Below are 20,410 nucleotides of genomic sequence, written 5' to 3' on the forward strand. Positions count from 1 at the left end.
GGGAGGGAGAAGGATAGAGAGCTAGAACATCAATCAGCTGCCTCCTACATGCCTCCTACTGGAGATCGGGCTGCAACCGGGCATGGGTCCTGACCAGGAATCGAACCGTGACCTTCTGGTTCATGAGTTGACGCTCAACCACTGAGCCACACCAGCCGGGCCTGAGAGCTCTTTAGAGCAGTTTGGCAGTCAAGTTCCCAGGTCGGGAAGCAGTCCTGAGTTGAACTTCTGCTGAATAGCCAAGTCTTCGCGGTGGGAACAAGCTCTGTGGTTAACCCCTTGGAGGTCAGAGGAAATCTGGTGCCGAGGGAAAATTATTTCTCTTCCTTTTCAATTCATGTGGGATCCACTTTCTGCCCACGCTGCTGCTCTAAGCTCTGTGGCTGGAGGTGGGACTCCATGTGCTTATTGGGAAATAGATGTTGGTAAGGACTTTGCCTCTTTGATTCCCCTCCGGCCCTCCCCTCCTCCCCCCGAGGTTTTCCTGACTTAAGCAGTAACCTTCCTTGGTTACAGGCTTTCTGAGTGTCTTGAGGGACAGAAGACGTTTTGCCAGCTGGGATACAGAGCTCAGGATTTGTGGCCGTTGAAGATGTCAGTGGCTTTTAGCAAACTCAACAGCATATGTGCAGAGAAGAAATGAGGAGTGCGAAAGTATCTCACATGCCGTCCAGACTACAGCCTTCTTGAGTTGGAGTGCCTATGGTTCATGCAAAGAAATCAACCATTTGGCATGCTTTTCCCGGACGTATCCTGAGCTTGAGTATCAAAGGAACAGTAACACTGCCTTTTTTGTGGAATCCCAGTTGCTTTCTTTTAAAATTCGTGGACTCTTTTGGCAGAAACTCGCCGGATTGCCAGTGGAATGGGATGCCCAGTGTAGACAGAAAGGGGTTCCATGAGTCCTGGTTCATTTAGTGATGGGGGGGCCCTGAGAGGGTGGGTCTCAAGGCCTCAGGGAGGCGACCCCCAGAAGCCCGAGTGTGAGACACTTCTGACATGCAGGCAGGAACAAAGAGCTGTGCTTGGTACGTCAGGGGTTGACCAGGACACAAGCTCATTCAGAATCCAAAATGTCTCCTGGGGTGGCTCTGCTGGGAGCTGTGGGGACTCCTGGGGTTGCCCTTCTTGGAGGGCTCCTGACAAAGTTGGTGACCAGGTCTTCTTTATGCACCTCACTGCCCCGCCCTCTTCCTGTTACTTCAAAGTGAATGTTGGACCTTGGCTGATATGGCTCAGTGGTTGAGCACTGACCCAGGAACCAAGAGGTCACTGGTTCGATCCCCAGTAGGGGGAGTTCAGGAGGCAGCCAATCAATGATGTCTCATTCTCATTGATGTTTCTATCTCTCTATCCCTCTCCCTTCCTCTCTCTCTAAAAATCAATAAAAGGAAAAAAAAAAAACACACACACACACACACAAAAAAAAAACCACACCAAAAACTAAGTGAACCAGAGTCATGATTGTAATGGCATTTTGGGTGGTGGCGGGTGGCGTGGGTGTTGGTCAGAAGAGCAGAGGTCTGGAGTCAGATTGCTAGCTTTTATTTCCTGGTTCCTCCAAGCTTCAGCGTGTGTCCTTGACGTTAGATCCCATCTCCACGTCTTAGTGTTCTCGTCGGTAAAAGGATAAAAATATCACTTGCAGAATTTTGTTTGAGAGGATTAAATAAAATATCCACTTAAAGCAGTAATCTCAGTGCCTGAAGTTCAGTTAATATTAGCTGTTATTATCCTCTTAAATGAGATTCGTTTAGCAAAAACGACTGGCTTCTTATTTAATCAAAAACTCTTGAGCCTTGACATTCCAGATAGGAGGGAAGCTCCATTCCAAGCACTTAACGAAATCCAACTTTTCCCCCAGTCTTCACTTCGGATTAATTCCACTCTCTCTTTAATGCTAAAGCATGGACCCAGGTCCCTGACTCTTCTTCTTTGCTGATATAAGCTGACATCGATTTCAGAGAGAGGAATGGAGAGAGAGAGAGAGAAAGAGAGAAACATCAGTGATGAGAGAGAAACAATGATCGGTTGCCTTCTGCACACCCCCCCGCTGAGGAGCATAGGCTAACATTTTTGAAGACTTCGTTAACTACCAATGGAAGACAACAGGGAATAATAACTAAGGACCTAAGAATAACTAGCTTGCAAAGGGCAGTCCACTCCCAGGACCTTGGGACCTTAGCTCTTCCACATGAAGCCGCGACGCCTGCAGTCTAGCCCCAGAGGGCTGGAGAGTTACGGATGCGGTAGGATGCCATGGCCCACAGAGCAGGCCGGCTGGGGACAGGAAGCGCTGCTGTCCCAGCTGGCCAGCTGGTGTGCAGGCCCGTGGGTCCAGGTGCCGGGGACCAGGTCACAGGGCGTGAGCGGCTGCCCTGGGCAGCAGCACTGGGCTGAGCCTCTGCCCGTTGGTTGGTCTGAGGTCTTCGCTTCCTGGCATGCCACCTGCTTTGGGTACGATTTGTTTAGTCTGCTGTTGGAGTTGAACGCTGTTGAATGGCCTCTTTGCAGTCCACGGAGTAGGGAGGAGGCTGATGGTTCTGGAAGGATTTACAGTGTTTCCACACCTTTCCAGTCCCCTTTCCTAGGATATCCTCCTGTCCTCACGCTGCTTCTCAAGAGCCAGTGAGGACGGATGAAGTCGCTCCTGGTCAGAAGTGCTCTTGGAGCTCACACTCCTCCCTCTCGGACTCTCCCGTGGCCTGAGTCATCAGCGGCATTGATTGGGTCCAAGTGAGCGCCTCTTTTTTTAAGCTTCATTTTGATGGTTCTGGCCGGATGCTCGCCTGTCTGAAGGCAAGAACCAGGGCTCCCACCTCTCTGTATTCCGGGCCAAGGGCAGCGCCGTGCCCAGTGTCTGCAGACAGTAAGCGCTGATGAGAATAAAGACCGCTGTCACTTCACCTCGTTCTCGTGAACGAGGGTGACTGGCCCTTTCCCCTGCAGGTCTCCGGCCCCCATTCCCCCCTTTCCTTCTCCTCGGCTGACATCCCAACCCTCACGCTGCTCTTTCCGGGAATTCCATCGGCAGGAGCCTCCCCACAGCTCCTCCTGCTGCCCCCGCCACCCCATGCACCCCATCCAGCCGGTCTCTGCCCAGCAGCCAGGCCCTTTAATATGCGTACATCACAGTAGGCCGCTCCCTGCTCAGAGCCTTCTGACAGTCTCCTTTGTACTTAGTGTCAAGGACAGACGTCACCCCACAGCCTGGCTCCTGCATATGTCACCTGCGCCATGGATGGCTCGCGTTCTTCCCCGGACACCTTCCCCAGGGCGCCGCCCACCTGTCCCAGCTCCCGCCTTGGCCTCGGCCTCGGTGCCTGCTGCTCCATCTCCCACGATGCCTCCAGCAGCTCTGTCCCTTCCCGGACCCCCTGCTTGGAGGTGCCCTTGGTGGGCCTCATGTACCCATGGTGGGCATGAGGGCTCAGCCGGAAGCCCGTGTGGTCTCTGCCGAGGGATGAGTCAGGGTGAAGGAGCCGGTCGTGGTGTCTGGCAGCCCACTGCATCCCCTCGCTTCCTGCCTGGCCTCCCACAGCTTGGTGTTTATTTTTGAGTTCTAGACCAAGAAGAAGAATGTCCAGCAGTAGGTCTCTCCGAAACCTGACTCTGGCAGAGAAGATGGGGGTGGGAGGTGAGGCAACTAAAGCTGATGAGTTCTTTTCTTTTTTTAAAAATGTATTTTTATTGTTTCAGAGAAGAAGGGAGAGGGAGAGAGAGATAGAATCATCAATGATGAGAGAGAATCATTGATTGGCTGCTTCCTTTCTACCCCATTCTGGGGATCGAGCCCGCAACCTGGGCATGTGCCCTGACCGGGAATCAAACCGGGACCTCCTGGTTCATAGGTCGACGCTCAACCACTGAGCCACGCCGACCGAGCCGAAGTGATTTTTCTGGGGAGGACCGTGTCCCATTTCTGGAGTCAGCTCTTAGGACTGTCTGGGTGGTACAGTCTGGGATGGAGCCTCATGGCCCCCAGAAAATAATCTGTGTTTGGCACGCACAGGGGAACAAACCAAGAAGCAGCGACCTTTTCTAAGCTTTCCCGAGGGATGTAATGCTGGGAAATAATTATGAAATCCCGGTTGGCCCGGGCCCCTGCGTGGGGATTGGGTATTGATCCGCTCAATGGCTCTTTAAAGCGCTGGCTGTGTTTGTCCTCGTGGCTCGTACGCAGGCAGCCTCTTTTCCGTCTCCATACCCACTGGGTTTGAGGTGGCAACGCACACAGATCCAGCGTCCGCTGGGTAAATATTAGGCCAGTGATTGGATGGGGAGCCCGCAGCGTGAATCTGTCAAGTGGAACAGTGAGAGGGAGCAATCTGTATTGCGATGCCCAAACCTGGCCAGGCTGTGAACCCTTCCCCCCGCCTCCCACCGATTCCTACCCTCCGCTTCCCTAAAGTGACAGGCCACCATGGCCACTATGGCAAAGGGCAAATGTGAAGGCCCCGAGAGCACAAAATGTCACTAAAAAAAATATTTAGCCCTGGCCGCTGGGGCTCGGTTGGTTGGGCATCATCCTGTGCTCTGAGGTCGCTGGTTCGATTCCCGATCAGGATACATGCCTAGGTCTCAGGCTTGATCCCCAGTGGGGGGTGTGCAGGAGGCAGCTGATCGATGTTTCTCTCTCTCTCCCTCTCCCTCCCTCCCACTCTCTCCCACTCTCCCTCTCTCTCTCTCTAATCAATAAAAAATGTATTTTAAAATGTTTTTTTAAGCCCTGACTGGTTTGGCTCAGTGGATAGAGCGTCGGCCTGCAGACTGAAGGGTCCCAGGTTCGATTCCGGTCAGAGGCATGTACCTTGGTTGCAGGCACATCCCCCAGTGGGGGGTGTGCAGGAGGCAGCTGATCGATGTTTCTCTCTCATCGATGTTTCTAACTCTCTATCCCTCTCCCTTCCTCTCTGTAAAAAATCAATAAAATATATAAAAAATGTTTTTTAATTTCTTTTTTCAGTTACCGTTTATATGGAATGTTGTTTTGTATTAACGTCAGGTGTACCGCACAGTGGCTAGACCAGGGGTCCTCAAACTTTTTAAACAGGGGGCCAGTTCACTGTCCCTCAGACCGTTGGAGGGCCGGACTATAGTTTAAAAAAAAAAACTATGAACAAATTCCTATGCGCACTGCGGGCCCGGGACGAGTCGGCTGCTAAGCAGGACAGGCAGCGGCACCCGGCGGGCCGGATACATGTCCTCGGCGGGCCGCATGTGGCCCGCGGGCCGTAGTTTGAGGACGCCTGGAGACAGTCATATACTTTACAGAGTGGTTTCCCTGATGTTTCCATTACCCACCTGGCACCATGTACAGTTGTCATGAAATTATTGGCTCTATTTCCTGTGCTGTGCTTTACCTCCCCGTCAGGAAATGCCTCTGTATCCTCCAGTGTGACGGGCTCCTACCGCCTCGCTCAGAGTTTTTGTTACAGCGACACCGAGTCCTGTTTTCTCCCCCCTCCCCTGTTGCTTTCACGGCTGAGACAGGCCCAGTCCTGGTTTCCATCTAATGAGAATCGTGCTGAAAACCACAGCTGATACTCATGGAGGGCTTATTCCATGCCCGGGGTCCTGCTGAACTCGTTACAGAAACGTCTTTATTCTCATCCTAGGGAGCAGCTCAGTCCCAGCAGTCTGCAAGCATGCTTTGTCCCCGAGTCGGAATGCCGGCTCCTTTGTGCAAACCCCAGATGCTTTGTGGACGTAATCCCGCCTCCCAGATGGCTTCGTTGAGGTCTGCAGGCTCTCCATTGCCCGGAGCTTCTCTTCTTTAATTACACAAACTGCAAACCAGGTTAGGTGTTGGGTACCCAGTGATACTGGGTGGAGGCAGGCAGGGAGCCGTGGGCTTCGGACAGCAGTCTCCTGGGGGGTCATCGTCCAGGGAAGGAAGCGTTTTCACCCGCAGGTGCAGCCCTCACGCTCGCTCGCCCGCCCAGCCCCGGCCCTGGCCCCGGCCCTGACGGGAACTGCTCAGAATCGCTTCGAATCTCCTCTCTGGCAAACTTCCTTGCCGAGCTGTTCATCATAAGGATGGACAGGGGTCTCACTCTTGTGGTTTTTATGTTTGCTCTCCATCTGGTTGGGAAATACGAGAAAACACATTCTCACTCAGGAGGGGTTTGGAGATAAAGGACCGAGTGAGGTTTTCATGAAAACTGGGGGTGTTGTGCCACTTCCTGTGGGAGGCAGAGCTGAATAACCCACCGTGGGCTACTTTCTTGCCGCCTGAGAAATCAAGTGATTTTCAGAAAGAGAGAAAATGAGAACGAGAGAGAGAGAGAGAGAGAGAGAGTGTGTGTGTGTGTGTGTGTGTGTGTGTGTTGGGTGGGGGATGGGGAATACAAACCTTCATGATTTCTCTAAGCAAGCAGATTCTAGAGGTAACTCGCTACCCAAAATCTCATTTTAGCCCGGCTGGCGTGGCTCAGCGGTTTAGCATCGACCTATGAAGCAGGAGGTCACGGTTCAACTCCCAGTCAGGGCACATGCCTGGGTTGCAGGCTCGATCCCCAGTAGGGAGCGTGCAGGAGGCAGCCAGTCAATGATTCTCTCTCATCGTTGCTGTTTCTCTCTCTCTCTCCCTCTCCCTTCCTCTCTCTGAAAGCAATAAAAAAAAAAAATTGAAAAACAAATCTCATTTTAACGCAAGTTCTCAGCCGTTCCTAAATCCGACGGCTCTGTGTTTTACTTTCTCCTTCCCCTCCCTCCCTCTTTGGTAAGCAGGCATTGATCAAAAGGCACGGATGCAGGAATCAACCGGGAGGTCTGGGTGATTCAGAGGCAGGATAATCAGGCTGGAGTTATATCAGCCGGCAGCACCGGGGCGGTGATGGTCAGCCTGTGTCCTGGACACTGAGTCCCAAACACCCGGCAGGGGCGCGGGGAAGGGGGAGCGTAGGGAGGGCCTGCTGAGCTAGGCCCTGAGGACACAGGCCGCTGAGGCGAGCTTGCTGAGTCTGCCCAGGAGAAATATATTTCCGTTGGTTCTCTGCTTGGCTTCTGCTGGGGTGGGGTGGGGTGGGGGGGCACTCCCTCTCACCTCCTGGGGAGGTTAGATGCCCAGCGTGACCCCTGGACTCACGGATCCTTTGACTCAGCCCCCCCGCCGTCCCCCGGGTTGCTGTTCTCTTAAATAATCCTCCAGCCTCCTTTTTAATAGTCAGAACCGCCGAGAGCCTTCAGGGGCACATCCTGGTGTACGGCAGCCGACTTAATTCCCATCAGTGGGTTTGCCCCGAGCCAGCTGTCAGAAGCTTGATCTGACATGTAGACATCAAGCTGATGGGGCTGTTGCAGTTAGCGGCTTCTTGTCCCCGTGTCTCCGACAAGTCAACAGGATTTGCTTTGTGTCAGGCAGAAAGGGGAACCCTGAATTATCTGTGTGGCTGGCTCCCGGTGGATGGAGGGCTTGTCACCTGTCTTCAGCTGTCTCCCAGCCCAAGCAAATAGTACTGCAGATGTGAAGGGGAGGCCGCAGGGAGCAGAAAGGTGCAAGCTAGGCGTGTGGTGCCTGGTTCAGAGGGACAATCTAATTCTTTTTATTTTTTTGGGGGGGGGACATGGGAGTGGGGGGAGAGATATCCTCTGATGATATCTTTCCAGTGACCCCAGAAATGACTCTGGTTTACTTCGTGATGGTTTTTCCTTCTTACATTTTTTAAAACGTACTTTTTAAATATATTTTTATTGATTTCAGAGAAGAAGAGAGAGATAGAAACATTAATGATGAGAGAGAATCATTGATCAGCTGCCTCCTGCACGCCCCCTACTGGGGATCAAGCCCAGAACCCGGGCATGTGCCCTGGACTGGAATCGAACCCAGGACCTTTTAATCCACAGGCTGACACTCTATCCACTGAGCCAAACTGGCTAGGGCTTAAAGGTATTTTTAATTGATTTTGAGAGAGAGAGAGAGAGAGAGAGAGAGAAACATCCATGTGAGAGTGAAACATGGATTGGCTGCATCTTGCACGCCCCTTACTGGGGGTCAAGCCCAAACCCCGGGCATGTGTCCTGACCGGGAATTGAACTGCCAACCTTGCAGTACACGGGGCATTGCCCAACCAGCTGAGTTTCACTGAGCAGGGCTCCTGCGTATTTTCAATTGTTGGAAGTGTAAAGGCCGAATGGAGACTGTTAAAAATTATTTGAGCAAAAGGTAAGTGCCCTGGGAATCCTGGGAAGCTCAGCTTCCAGAGCAGCGAGCTGGTGTGGGGCCACCACCAGGCTCTCTCCCGGGACCGGTCCCCAGCCTCTGGCAGGTGGTTCCATGTTAGCAGGAGGGCGCGCTGCCCCGGCGGCGGGAGTGCCAGCTTGGGGAGGCCGAGGTACTCAGGGATAAACGGGCCGCCTCCTGTGGCCTCGGCGTGTCACACATGCCCTCTGGGCTTCAGGATTTAAAAGTATATTAAAGATAAGACCGGCATCATCGTCTCACCATCTATGTGCCCTGTCTTCTCCCCGGCATCTGGGGAGATGAGTTTGGTGTGTCTCCTTCTGGAGCCCAGGACACTGGTTTCCCATGGTGACATGTGTGCCGTGCGTTGCAGATGGGGGCGCCACGGCCTCTGGACTCTGGTTTTCTGCTCCGCCAGGGGAGAGCCAGGGAGAACCACCCTGGCTTGGCAAGTCAGCTCCAAACTGAATGAATGAATGAATGAATGAATGAATAAAACTTTCCCATTTAGTTAGCTCTTTGTGACACCCGGGGCCACATCCTTGGGGTGTAGGCTGTTCAGTGGCTGAGACTGGTCACGCCTTGCCCGGGCATTTTCTCACGCAGTATAGGGAAGCACCACACCCCCTTCCTTGGTCCAGTCTTGCACGTGGCCTGGGGTTCCGGCACCCGTAGTACAGGTGTACGTGGAAGGTGGGGCCTCTGTGGGCGCCCCATGTCCCTCCGCTTCACCCTGCCCCCTGCACCCACCGGCCCCTGGACCCCGCATCTAAGGGGGCAGGTGAGGCAGTCAGTGTGGCTGGGGTCCCTGGGCGCCCACTGCTCATTTCCCTCCACGTGACCTTGAGCCCCGCCAGCAGCCCTTCAGGCCCTCCCCCGGCCCCCCCTCACACAGCTGTTCCGATCTTAGAAATGGGGGTGGGAGGGGAGGAGACGTCAAGCAGCCGGTTTGCAGGGAGTCGGTCCACACCTCTTCCTGCACTCGGCCTAGGGCTCGCACGGGGCGCCCCTCTCGGTTCAGTGGCGGACACATTCCCTCCTGCTTGTCCCTTGACTTAGGGGGTTTCTCAGGCAACAGCTAATTTTCTAGATGCGCACTTGCTCCCACGACCCAATTCGAAGGTTGCTTTCTGGGTCTCCGGGGGAGCCCCTTGATCTTGCTCCCTGTTCCTGAGCCGGCACACAGGGTGATGGCACAGGTTCGGTGAGGGGTGATGCCACAGGGAGGAGGGAGGGGCGGGGGTCTGAGCCATACGAGTTGCTCACGTGGTGGCAACAGCAAGAACTGAGGGTGGCAAAGAGCCAAGCACACAGAGGAGGGCACTCTCCTTAGATGCGGGGTCCCTGGGCCGGGACGCAGTAGCCCTGGTGTTGGCCTTCCTCCAGGAGCTCACGTATCCGGGCAGTGACTTCCTCTCCGGCCGCCCTCTGGGCCTCTGGTTAATTCGAGGCTGATTTGCTGGCCTCCTGCTTCCGCTCCGAAGGCGGACAGTGGGAAAATATCGATCCTCCCGCGGCTACGCGACGGAGAAAAGCAATCAGAGCCTTTGTCCTGACGGGTCTGTGTTCTTTGCAAAGGGCTCTTTCCTCCGGCTGTTGGCGCCGTCTGGGGTCATTTATCTTTACAGTTTGGGAAGGGTGCCTTTGATTTTTCTCTCCTAAATTAGTTTACCTCCCCAGGTACCCGTGGACACAACAGCCCTTTGGTTGGAACCAGAAATGTGTAGATTTATAGAAGGCCAGTGTAGAACAGGCCTCAGGGTTTATCCCGTGTAAATCTCGCTGTACGGACGGTAGTTGAAGGCTGTGACTCACAGTCCTTCCTCTCCGTCCAGGCTTCGCAGCTCTTGGGGTGGCGTGACCCCCGTGTCTCTCCGATCTTTCTGTTGTCGTTCATTTTGGTTTCCCACCCACCTGTTAGGCCTCTTCCTCTTCCCTATACGTTTATCCGTCTCGGCGTCTTTCCATCCTTGTGCCCCTCAGCTCTCGTCAGCGTGTTCCTCCCCCCTTTCATCCGCATGCCCAGGTGTTTTCACACTAATCCTTACCTCCGACCGCCACGTGACACGCTCAGTTTCTTCTTTCTCCTTTTCTGTAATGGGATGATGATCCTGTTGATATTGTTGATGATAGTTTGATGCCCGTTTCCCGGTCTTTGAGGAGGATTTAATCGCTTCATTTACCTGCCCCCGCCCTTCCCTCCCGCCCCAGAGGCCGTCCTCCCTGACCATGGACTCACCGCTACTTACGTGCCTCCTCCCGGGACGCAGCGTGGCCCGAGGAGCCCTGTGTTTGTCTCTTTGGCTCCTGTGTTCCCATCAGACTGATGAGCATCTCAGCCCTGTCCTGCGGCGGCCTGGGGACTGTCCTGATGTGTCACTCGGCTCTCTTGGTTCACTTAGTCCCCGGCCAGCATCGAAGAACCGCGGGCTTGGCTGGCTCCTCTCTCCGAGGCGGGCTCAGGGGCCCTCTGGCATCGCCGCCGCCCTGGGCAGGGCCTGAGGGTGGCCTCCCGGAGCTGAGCAGTCCCCGGCCGGCAGCCAGCAAGAAGGAGGGGGACCTCAGCCCTTCGTCTGCAAGGAACTGAATTCTGCCAACACCAGTGCACGTGGCAGAGGGCCCTGAGCCTCAGCTGAGGTCCCAGCCCGGCGAGGCCCCAGCAGAGGACCCCGGACTCGTTGAACCTGTTGCTGGATTCCTGAAGCGTGGAAGCGGAGGGAGAGGAAGCGAGTGTTGCTTTCTGCCGCTGGGTTTGCGGCAGTTTATTCTGCAGCATCAGGAACCTCACCCAGGCGGGCCGTGCGCCTCGGCGTGCTGGTTTGCTTCGGAACCCAGGCTTCGAGAAGAGAGAAAAGGGAAGATGTCGGTCCCCACGTACCCACAGCGGGAAGCAGAAAAACATTCCTTAGAAGCCAGCAGCCTCCACCTCCTCCACGCCAGCCCCTCATCAAGCCCCAAGAAGCTGAATAATTGATGCTGCCTCAGGCGGAGTGGCGCCTCGGATAAAGCCCCACTATAAAAAAATATCAAGTGTGTTCTTCAAAGCCACGCTCCCCTTCTGAAGTGGTTTGCGTGCCACTTGCACACTCTTTCCTTCGTGAGAACACGCACAGGGGTTTCTGGGTTTCCACCCTCCTCTGAAGGGTCTCCTCTCCCCTCCCTGCCTCCTTTCCCAGCGGCTCTGATGGGCTCTGCACCCCGTCAGCGCTGCTGTGCAGGAGGCCGTGTCCCGGCCTTGCAGGCGGAGTTCATCGGGAGGCACAAGGACTGTTTTCAGAAACGGTTTGAGGTTTCAGACCCTCATGGTCCAGGCCCCGTGGGGATGGATGCTGTGAGCAGGCTGTGAGCAGGGGCCGGAGGCCGAGGAGTTGATGGGGCATTGACCGTTATCTACAAGTTTATAAGCACACATATGCACAGGCATCAAGTTAGATACAAGTTCACATCAAAGCACCCACATCCATAAAATCGAAACCGGCACTGTTTCTGTGTGCTGTGGCAGATGATCTTTTGCTAAAAATAAGCCACCAATGACAAGCGCCGGCGGTACCGACGGCCGTGACTGGCTCCTCTTGGTTCCGGCACATCCGTCCGTCCCGCGAAAGCCGCCAGATGGAGTCGGCTCTCCCCACAGCTGTTCCAGAAGCGCTTGGAAACCTCTGGCATCTACACCGGGCTCCACGAAGGAATTTGGCCCGAGCGTGGCTCAGAACCCATCAGCCATCCATTGAGCCTGCCTTCGGCAATTAGCCCTCAGCAATGAAGGCAGGACTGCTTGATACCAACTCGGCCGGAAACACGGCTGCAAACAAAGGCCCTGAAATGGAGCAGTGAAGGGCTTGGGTTAGAAAGGGGTCACTGCAGTGAGTCAGATTGCTGGTCTTGTATTTTATAGATATACTAGAGGCCCGGTACACTGGCAGGGTCCCTAGCGGCTGCCGGCTGCCGGCCAGGGCCTCCCTCCCTTCCCCCGGCTGGCCCCGCCCCCTGGTCGAACTCCCGGACGAACTCCCGGTCAAGGGGACAATGTGCATACTACACTTTTACTGTATAGGATATTTATTGATTTCAGAAAGGAAGGGAGAGGGAGAGAGAGAAACATCAACAATGAAAGAGAATCATTGATCGGCTGTCTCTTGAGCACCCCCTGCTGGAGTTAGAGCCTGCAACTCTGGCATGTGCCCTGATCGGAAATGGAACCTGTGACCTCCTGGTTCATAGGTCAACATTCGACCACTGAGCCGTACCCGGCTGGGCTGGTATTGTTTTTTTTTCCTTTAGATGATCATTTACCTAGAAGTACAAAATTAAAAATTTTTTATATAAAACTTTCAGACTGCTGCAAATTGGTCCCTGAGTCCCCATTGGAGAAGCGCTGCTTCAGGCGGAGGAGGTTGAGTTTGTGGGTTTAATCCAGAGCAGCTGTTTGCAAGCTAATCCACAGAGGACCGCATGGAGTTCGGGGGCTCCCTGATACTTCACGCGCCACCATGCATGACGTGCGAATGTGCTGCGGAATATTGCAGGAATGGCCACAGATCCCTTCCCTGCTGTCATTCACACTCTGGTGACATCGGATCCTCCCAGCAAGAGGCACAGTTGACGGATGTATCCGCCCCATCACTCTGGATGGCCATGGATCACTGGGGTCAGTGGGGTGGTGGAGAGTGTGATGCAAGCAGAGATTTGAACAGCACTTCGATGTTGCCTTTTCTCGCTGCCCCCCGAAAGCCTGGGTTCACCACACGAGTGAGCCCAGCCTCACCTGCTGGAGGATGACGGGCCCCACGGAAAGGAATCCCACTTTCCCAGCCATGAGTCAGCCAGCCGCTGGCCCACAGCCCGCCGGAGCACATGCTATCCTAGACCACCCAGCCCTGGGCGAGCCGCACGCTGACCACAGATGCACAAGTGAGGCCTGGCAGTATTCACGGGGCCTCGGCAGGTCCCCAGCAGCGTCCACACGAATGGAGACTTAGGAGCAGTAATCACTGGCTGCTGTTTGAGGCCACTGAGTTTTGGGGTGTTTTGTTACCTAGCAACAAGTGTCTGATAGACATGCATTTGTTCTTGGGAGAAGCAACCTTTACTTTGAGCAGGTTGTCGGGGGGGCGGGGAGAAGACACCTGGTATTCTCCAAAAGGATACCATAGGTCAGGAAAAGTTGCCCGAAAAAGACCAGCTGGGGGTTCTCAAACTGCTGAAAAGGCAGAAAGGCTCAGGGTGGATTATATGGGTGCATTTTAATGAATTCTAGGACTAGGTCCAGGAGTAGCTTCAGAGTGGTGGATAATCCTTGAAGATAAGGAAGAGAATGCCTCATTCTACTTAGGTACTTGCATTCCTTTAGATTTGTATTGTTTTAAGGAGACATTTTATTTCAAATGACAAGAAAAAGCACGGTGGTTTGGGAAAGTCCGCCAGGCCCGCTCTCTGCCAGCCCGGCTGCTGGGAGCCCTGGCTCTTTGGATTCCAGCGTGAGCCGCTTACCTGGAGCACCTGACGGAGGGCTGAGTCTTTGCAGAGCGGTGGGGTGCTTTCAGTTCTGTTTCATAGGCTTAAATAGGCTTGATTATGAATAGTAATTTGGCAGCAGCAACAGGAGAAGGCTTTGTCCCTAAAAAGACAGTTTGAGTAACAGCAGCCTCACCTAGTTTAAATAGAGCTAGACAGCTGCAAATTCGTTTCCTCCGTGGGAAGCTTCAGGCCAGGGTCACGGAGGAGCCGGGGAGGAAGCTGGAAGATGTGGCCTTGGGGGGATCATGGGCTTCCTGGTGGGAATGACTCACTTCGGGAGAGTGGGCTGGCTGCCCCGCTCTGCTTCTGCCAGGAAGGAGGTGGAGTTAGAACCTTTGGGCTGAGAGTCACGGGGTAGGTAGCTGTCCATCCTCATGTGGGCTCAGGACTGATCTTGAGGCTCTTCCACAGTCATCAAGGGGACGGGAGCTGGGGTGGGTAGAAAGTCATGGTGCCTTTGCCATCAATATTTTTATTGATTTCAAAGAGGGAGAGGGAGATAGAAACATCAATGATGAGAGGGAATCATTGATTGGCTGCTATGCCCCCTCCCACTGGGGATTGAGCCCACAACTGGGACATGTACCCTGACCGGGAATCGAACCCTGGCCTCCTGGTTCATAGGTCGATGCTCAATCACTGAGCCACGCCAGCCAGGCAGTCTTTCATACTTTTAAAGCCTTTTCTCTCCCGCTCTGCACGAATCTCTCTCTCCTTCCTTCTCGAGGCCTAACCATGGTGTGCTTCCCTGGGTCTTTGTTTTTTATGTTGTACCGCAAGCATGTCAAACTCAAAGGCTAACACGGGCCAAGTAAACAAGGTTTAAGTGTATGTGGGCCTCAAAAAAACAAAAGCTTCGATTTTCATAGAAACGTAGGTTTATTCGATAGAGACATGCTGAGTACAAAGGGCTGAAATAAATGAGTCATTGTTAACATAAAATAATAGAACATGTTAATAAAAATTGAGGTTTTTTTCTTAAACATTAACTTACCAGACACCGGATAACTGAACAAATTAATAAGCATAATGCAAATAACCCTATTTTTCTTCTTCTCCGAAAGTGAAATATTTCCTCTTGCGCACACCAAACAAGTCAGTACAAGACTAACGATGCGGCCATCGGCTGCTAAAACATTCGCTGCTGGTATTAGGGGAGAGAAATGGTGCGCCTGCACGTAAGGCGCGTAAGGGAAACGAATGCAACACGATTCTAGTAATCCGTCATTAGCTAACATTTTAGTTCGTTACTGATAATGAAGTATAACAGGATATTGTAAAAATGAAGTTACTCAATTTTTTTTTTTTCAACTTGCGATGGGCTTATTGGGACATAAGCTGAGGAGAATCTTTAGTCCATGGTTCCTGGCTCTGCTTGAGCTGAACAAATTTGAGCACTCAAAAGATACTCCCCCCAAATCCGGATTCAGCACCCAAATTTATAACATAGGGATTCCAACACATGTTTTTGTTTCTCTTGCCCACCACAACCCATCACGCATGGTAGTAAAGAGTATAAATTCTACACATCTAACCTCTCAAGCATAAGGCTTCCAGGCCATAACAAAAGCAGCAGGTGAGCCACAGACTTATCCTCCCTTCTCCCATGAGGTACTCATGCCCAGGCAGATTAAACTCCCAACAGCATTGAAATGAGTGAAGCCTGAAGGATAAAGTAACCCAGAGTTTGTGATTCTATGTAGTTGTTGACAGTCTGAAAAGGATTTGGCAAATCTCAAGAATGGTAAACGTACCATCTTCCTATTATTTCCAGCTGAAAGGGACCATCCTGCCAGCCCCATGGTCCTGTGTTCTTGCCTGTCTTGACCTAGACCCCACTCAGTTCTGCCAAGACCCCAGAGCAGTTCACCTTGAAACTCTGTGTTGTCAAGGCCCCTGATGGCCTCGACGGCACCCTCTGCCCCGCTCCATGTGTACGAAGGCATAATCGTTCACGATGTCACATTCGATGACTGGACCGTACTCCTCAAACTTGGCCCGAAGCTCTTGGTTGGTACAAGTGGGACTGATGTTGCCCACATGTAACTTTGTGGAGGTTTTGCTCTTATTCTTGCTGGCTTCCACATTGATGTTCAGCCCGTGCAGCTTGTAGTGGTGCAGGTTGCGTATGGCATCTTCTGCCGCCGTTTTGTCCTCTATGTGCACAAAGCCGTAGTTCTTAATGATGTCACATTCCAGCACCTTCCCATACTGCTCGAAGAGTGTGCGGATCTCCTGCTCTGTGGCCTCCCGGGGCAGGTTTCCGATGAACAGCTTCACCATCCTGACGAAAGCCTCCGGGGGGCGGCGGCGGCTGCAGCGGTGGCTGCGGCTCCCGCGTCCGAGAGAACCCTACGAAATGGCGAAGGCCGCTCGAGCCTCCGCGCGACCCGGCCCTTCCTCGCGCGCCCCAATTTTTTATTAAAACGTTTTTACATACCGTTATCTTGCCTGGGCCGCAAAACTATTTGTTGTGGGCTGCATGTGGCCCGCGGGCCACGAGTTGGACATGCTTTGCTGTACATCGTTTTGGAGATTCTGTGATATTGTTCATGCCAGACAGTCAGCTTGGTTACTGAACACTGACACTGTGCTGGGCCCGACATAGAGCTGGAAGACACAGCTCCTGCTTTAAGCATCTCATGAGCCAAGGAAACGGAAAGTTTACCGTGCAGTTTTGCAAATGTTACGACAGAAGCGCGTGTGGGATGTCAGGGCAGCACAGCAAGGAGGCATACGTAAGCCAGACAAGGCTGGGTTTATCTAGGAGGGCTTCTTGGAGGAGGGAGCCTGGGCTTCTTCAGCCAGGATTTTAGAAGCATCGAGTATAGGAAATGAGAAGCTGGAGACCATGCCTTGCTGGCCGGTGACTGGGTGTCATTTTGTTGTTGTAGGGACAGGGCCTCCCACGGAGTTAGAGGTGCAATGCCGGTGCCCCAGAAACCAGCAGGGACCTCGTACTTTGAACGGACATCCTCCTCCTTGTCTTTAGGCTTCTTGGCTATGACCCATGACCCATGACCCGGAACATGTAGGCAAACCGAGACCAGGAAGACGGCAGTGACCGGCTGATGGAGCCCGAGGCAGGGTTGTACCCGCAGCCTCAGAGTCTCGGCCACCCTGTGTTCCTGTGTGCTCTGAGGCCGGTCCCTGCCACTGAGCTAGCCTGGCCCTGGGCAGCAGATGGCTGCCCGGCTCCCTGGCTCCCGGGAGAGAAGGTCACCTGTTATGTCAGCTTCATCCATATTCAGGCTGGTGATAAGGGGGGACATTTAGTTTTTTTTTTCCATTATGTGGGATACTTTAAGGTAGTGTTACGGATGTCATCATTATTGCAATTTCTCAGTAATAAAAACAGCATCAATTATTTAATGTCACCTCATGTGTCTGGGTTAAGTGGGGATGGTGAGGGACGCGGGAGGCTGGTGGGGGCTGGAGGAGGGAGGCAGAGCCTGCAGAGCTCCAGGCCCTCCCACAGCCTCAGTGTCCCTAAGGGCCGTGGTGGCTTGTCTTTAGATCCTTCTTCCCTCCTCCGCTGGGGTGGAACGCGGGCCTGGCTTTAGCCGTGGCTGGCAGGGAACACAATTAACTCTCTGCCCTTTCCCTCGGCCCTTCATCAGGGAGTTTTGACCCGCTGACAGACCTCAATTAAATAGATTACCCGCCACGGGGCCGGGGAAGCTCAGCGCCCTCGCCCAGTTCCCAGCCTGCAGTGACGTGACAGGACGTGTGCGTGGGGCCGGTGAAAGTCAGGGGGGTCTGCCACAGTCCACGAGAGGGTGGTGGCTGTGCGTCCCCTGCGAGCGGTGACCCATCCCAGGGGGGAGCGGCGGGGACAGGTGGACACATAGAGGGTGGCTGCTGGGACGCGGAGCGAAGGCGTGGGCTGCTCGCCGTGACATTTGGGGGCGCGGGTGTGACTTTTGGGGGTAGGGGCCCGCCAGGGCTTTGGCACCTGATGGCGCTTACCCAGTTGTGCTTTGCCAGGGGTGGCCTTTGGCACCGTAGACCACACTGGATGTGGCCGCGTCCGGTCCGTGACGCTGCGGGCTTTTCCTTTCATGACTGTCAACATCAGCGACCAGCCGCCGTCTCCCTCGTGCCCGGGACAGCAAACCCCCTGAAAGCCCTGGCCTTGGTTTCTGGAGGGAGGTCATTTCCGGAAGCCTCTTTGGTTTCCTCGAAGGCATATTCCTGGGCTCCTTTCCCACCCTCTACCCCCCTCATTTCATTTCCTCCATCTTTCCCTCTCTCTCCACTCCCTCTCTTTCCTTCTGGAAGGTGCTGTTTATTCTCCAGCTCCTGCCCCTCAGCACGGCCTTTCCTGAGTGGGTGGAAATGTCTGTTTTTTTCTGAGCCCAGGGACTTGCCCCAAACCATCGATGATGATGATGATGATGATGATGATGATGATGATGACTCTGTCACAAGAGGACAGTGATCTCAAGTTCCAGCAGCCCCTTCCTGTAGGTCTGCATCTGGAGGAGGGGTGGAGGTGGGTGGGGGAAGAGGGCAGGGGGAGGAGGGGTGGAGGTGGGTGGGGGAGGAGGGCAGGGGGAGGAGGGGTGGAGGTGGGTGGGGGAGGAGGGCAGGGGGAGGAGGGGTGGAGGTGGGTGGGGGAGGAGGGCAGGGGGAGGAGGGGTGGAGGTGGGGTGGGGGAGGAGGGCAGGGGGAGGAGGGGTGGAGGTGGGTGGGGGAGGAGGGCAGGGGGAGGAGGGGTGGAGGTGGGTGGGGGAGGAGGGCAGGGGGAGGAGGGGTGGAGGTGGGTGGGGGAGGAGGGCAGGGGGAGGAGGGGTGGAGGTGGGTGGGGGAGGAGGGCAGGGGGAGGAGGGCAGGGGGAGGAGGGGTGGAGGTGGGTGGGGGAGGAGGGCAGGGGGAGGAGGGGTGCAGGTGGGTGGGGGAGGAGGGCAGGGGGAGGAGGGGTGGAGGTGGGTGGGGGAGGAGGGCAGGGGGAGGAGGGGTGCAGGTGGGTGGGGGAGGAGGGCAGGGGGAGGAGGGGTGGAGGTGGGTGGGGGAGGAGGGCAGGGGGAGGAGGGGTGGAGGTGGGTGCGGGAGGAGGGCAGGGGGAGGAGGGGTGCAGGTGGGTGGGGGAGGAGGGCAGGGGGAGGAGGGGTGCAGGTGGGTGGGGGAGGAGGGCAGGGGGAGGAGGGCAGGGGGAGGAGGGGTGCAGGTGGGTGGGGGAGGAGGGCGGGGGGAGGAGGGGTGGAGGTGGGTGGGGGAGGAGGGCAGGGGGAGGAGGGGTGCAGGTGGGTGGGGGAGGGTGTGGTGCAGGGCCTGGAGACCTATAGCTTGGGAAGGAGCCTGTATATTTGGCCCCTTGACATTTGGGAGCTGCAAGGTGGCACAGCCACCCGGAACCATCTAAAGGCCCAGGAGCGCACCCCACCCCATAGGGTGGGGGTGGGAGTGGGGGCAGAAAGTGACTCATTGCCCGGCTGAGGGGCAGCCACGCAGGCTCTCAGGGCTGCAGGGGAAGTCAGGAAAGCTTGCATCAGTTGCACGCTTGCCCTGGCCCGGTTCTGATGCTCACTAAGAATTTTCCAAACGCAGGCAGGCAGGCAGGCTTCCTGGAGGAAGGGGCAAACATCTTATCCTTATAATAAAAAGAGGGTCTGTGGGTGCCCAGGTTTTACCAGTAACCAGGGAGCTTTGGGGTCCTGAGCATCCTAAATCCTTCTCAACCTCAGCACTGTTGACGTGCTTGGCCGGGTCATTTGTTGTGGGACTGTAGGGTGCCCTGTAGGGTGCCAGCCCCACCCCTCTCTCCCTCCCTTACATACAAAGATGCCCATTGCCAAATGCCCCCAGGTGGTGGCGGGGTGGGGGCAAAATCGCCCCTGGAAAACCACTGTTGTCAATGAAAACTGCTCTCCAGGCCGCTCCTTCATAAACAGCCTTGCGAGCGCCTCGCCTCGCCATAACGAAGTGGTTCTCTTCCCGCAGCCTCCTCCCAGCCACGCATCCATCACCTTCTAAACAGAAGGAAGACACAGCAAGGTCAGCTGCCCACCCCCCTCCCCTCGAGAGGCACGTCTTTTATTGCCGCCGCGATCCCTCCGATGTCAGCGTGAGATGTAGGATTAGAAATAATTAAAACCATAAACAAAGAGCCGAGACTCTGGCACATGGCACATGCACCAGCGCCAGCTGTCACTGGGGTGGGGAGAGGGTGGAGGTGGGTGGGGGAGGAGGGGAGACCGGCCTTCCTCAAGTCCCTTCTGTCCCCAGGATTCCGTCCATCTGTAGCGTCAGCCTTGAGTGTCGCACAGTGTGGCGGGCTGTCCCTTTGTGCTTCTCCCAGGGATAGAGCAGGTGACATCCTGCAGCCCCTAGGATTCTATAGAAGGACCCGGGAGCTACGAGACACCCCCCTCCCCCCGCGCCTTTTAAAACAAACTTAAATGAGGTGTCGGCACTCTTCTACGCATAATAGAGGACATGGCAAATAAACGATGGGGGTGATATCGACGTGTGGGACGAAGGAGAAGATGTAGACGGAAGGGTTGATGTTTTCGTTCGTAGCATTTCTTTGGAAAGAAATAATGAAATAAAATGTCTGAATCCCTCGATTCTCTTTCTGGTCCCTGTGTGTGTGTAAGACACAGCCAAGCATCATTTTCGTTGAGATTCTTGTCATGAAAGAAACTTACCCGAGAAAACGGTTCCAGTGTTTGCTCATGAATGGCTGCGCTCAGGGACTGGGTCAGC

The 20,410-nt window shown here is 54.7% G+C and overlaps 2 protein-coding genes across 9 annotated transcripts in view; one reads left to right on the plus strand and one right to left on the minus strand.

Annotated features, from left to right (window-relative positions):
• SLC39A11 (solute carrier family 39 member 11) overlaps nt 1-20,410 on the plus strand; it is a 463,057-nt gene that overhangs the window by 94,337 nt on the left and 348,310 nt on the right. The window lies entirely within an intron of this gene.
• On the minus strand, nt 15,590-15,985 carry LOC308253137 (RNA-binding protein 4-like; the record flags this gene model as incomplete). Its single annotated transcript, XM_080678287.1, has 1 exon — nt 15,590-15,985. One exon carries the CDS (start codon nt 15,983-15,985, stop codon nt 15,590-15,592), a length of 396 nt encoding a protein of 131 aa, XP_080534413.1.

The sequence above is a fragment of the Plecotus auritus genome (assembly GCF_963455305.1).
Source record: "Plecotus auritus genome assembly, chromosome: 7".
Classification (NCBI taxonomy): Eukaryota; Metazoa; Chordata; class Mammalia; order Chiroptera; family Vespertilionidae; genus Plecotus; species Plecotus auritus.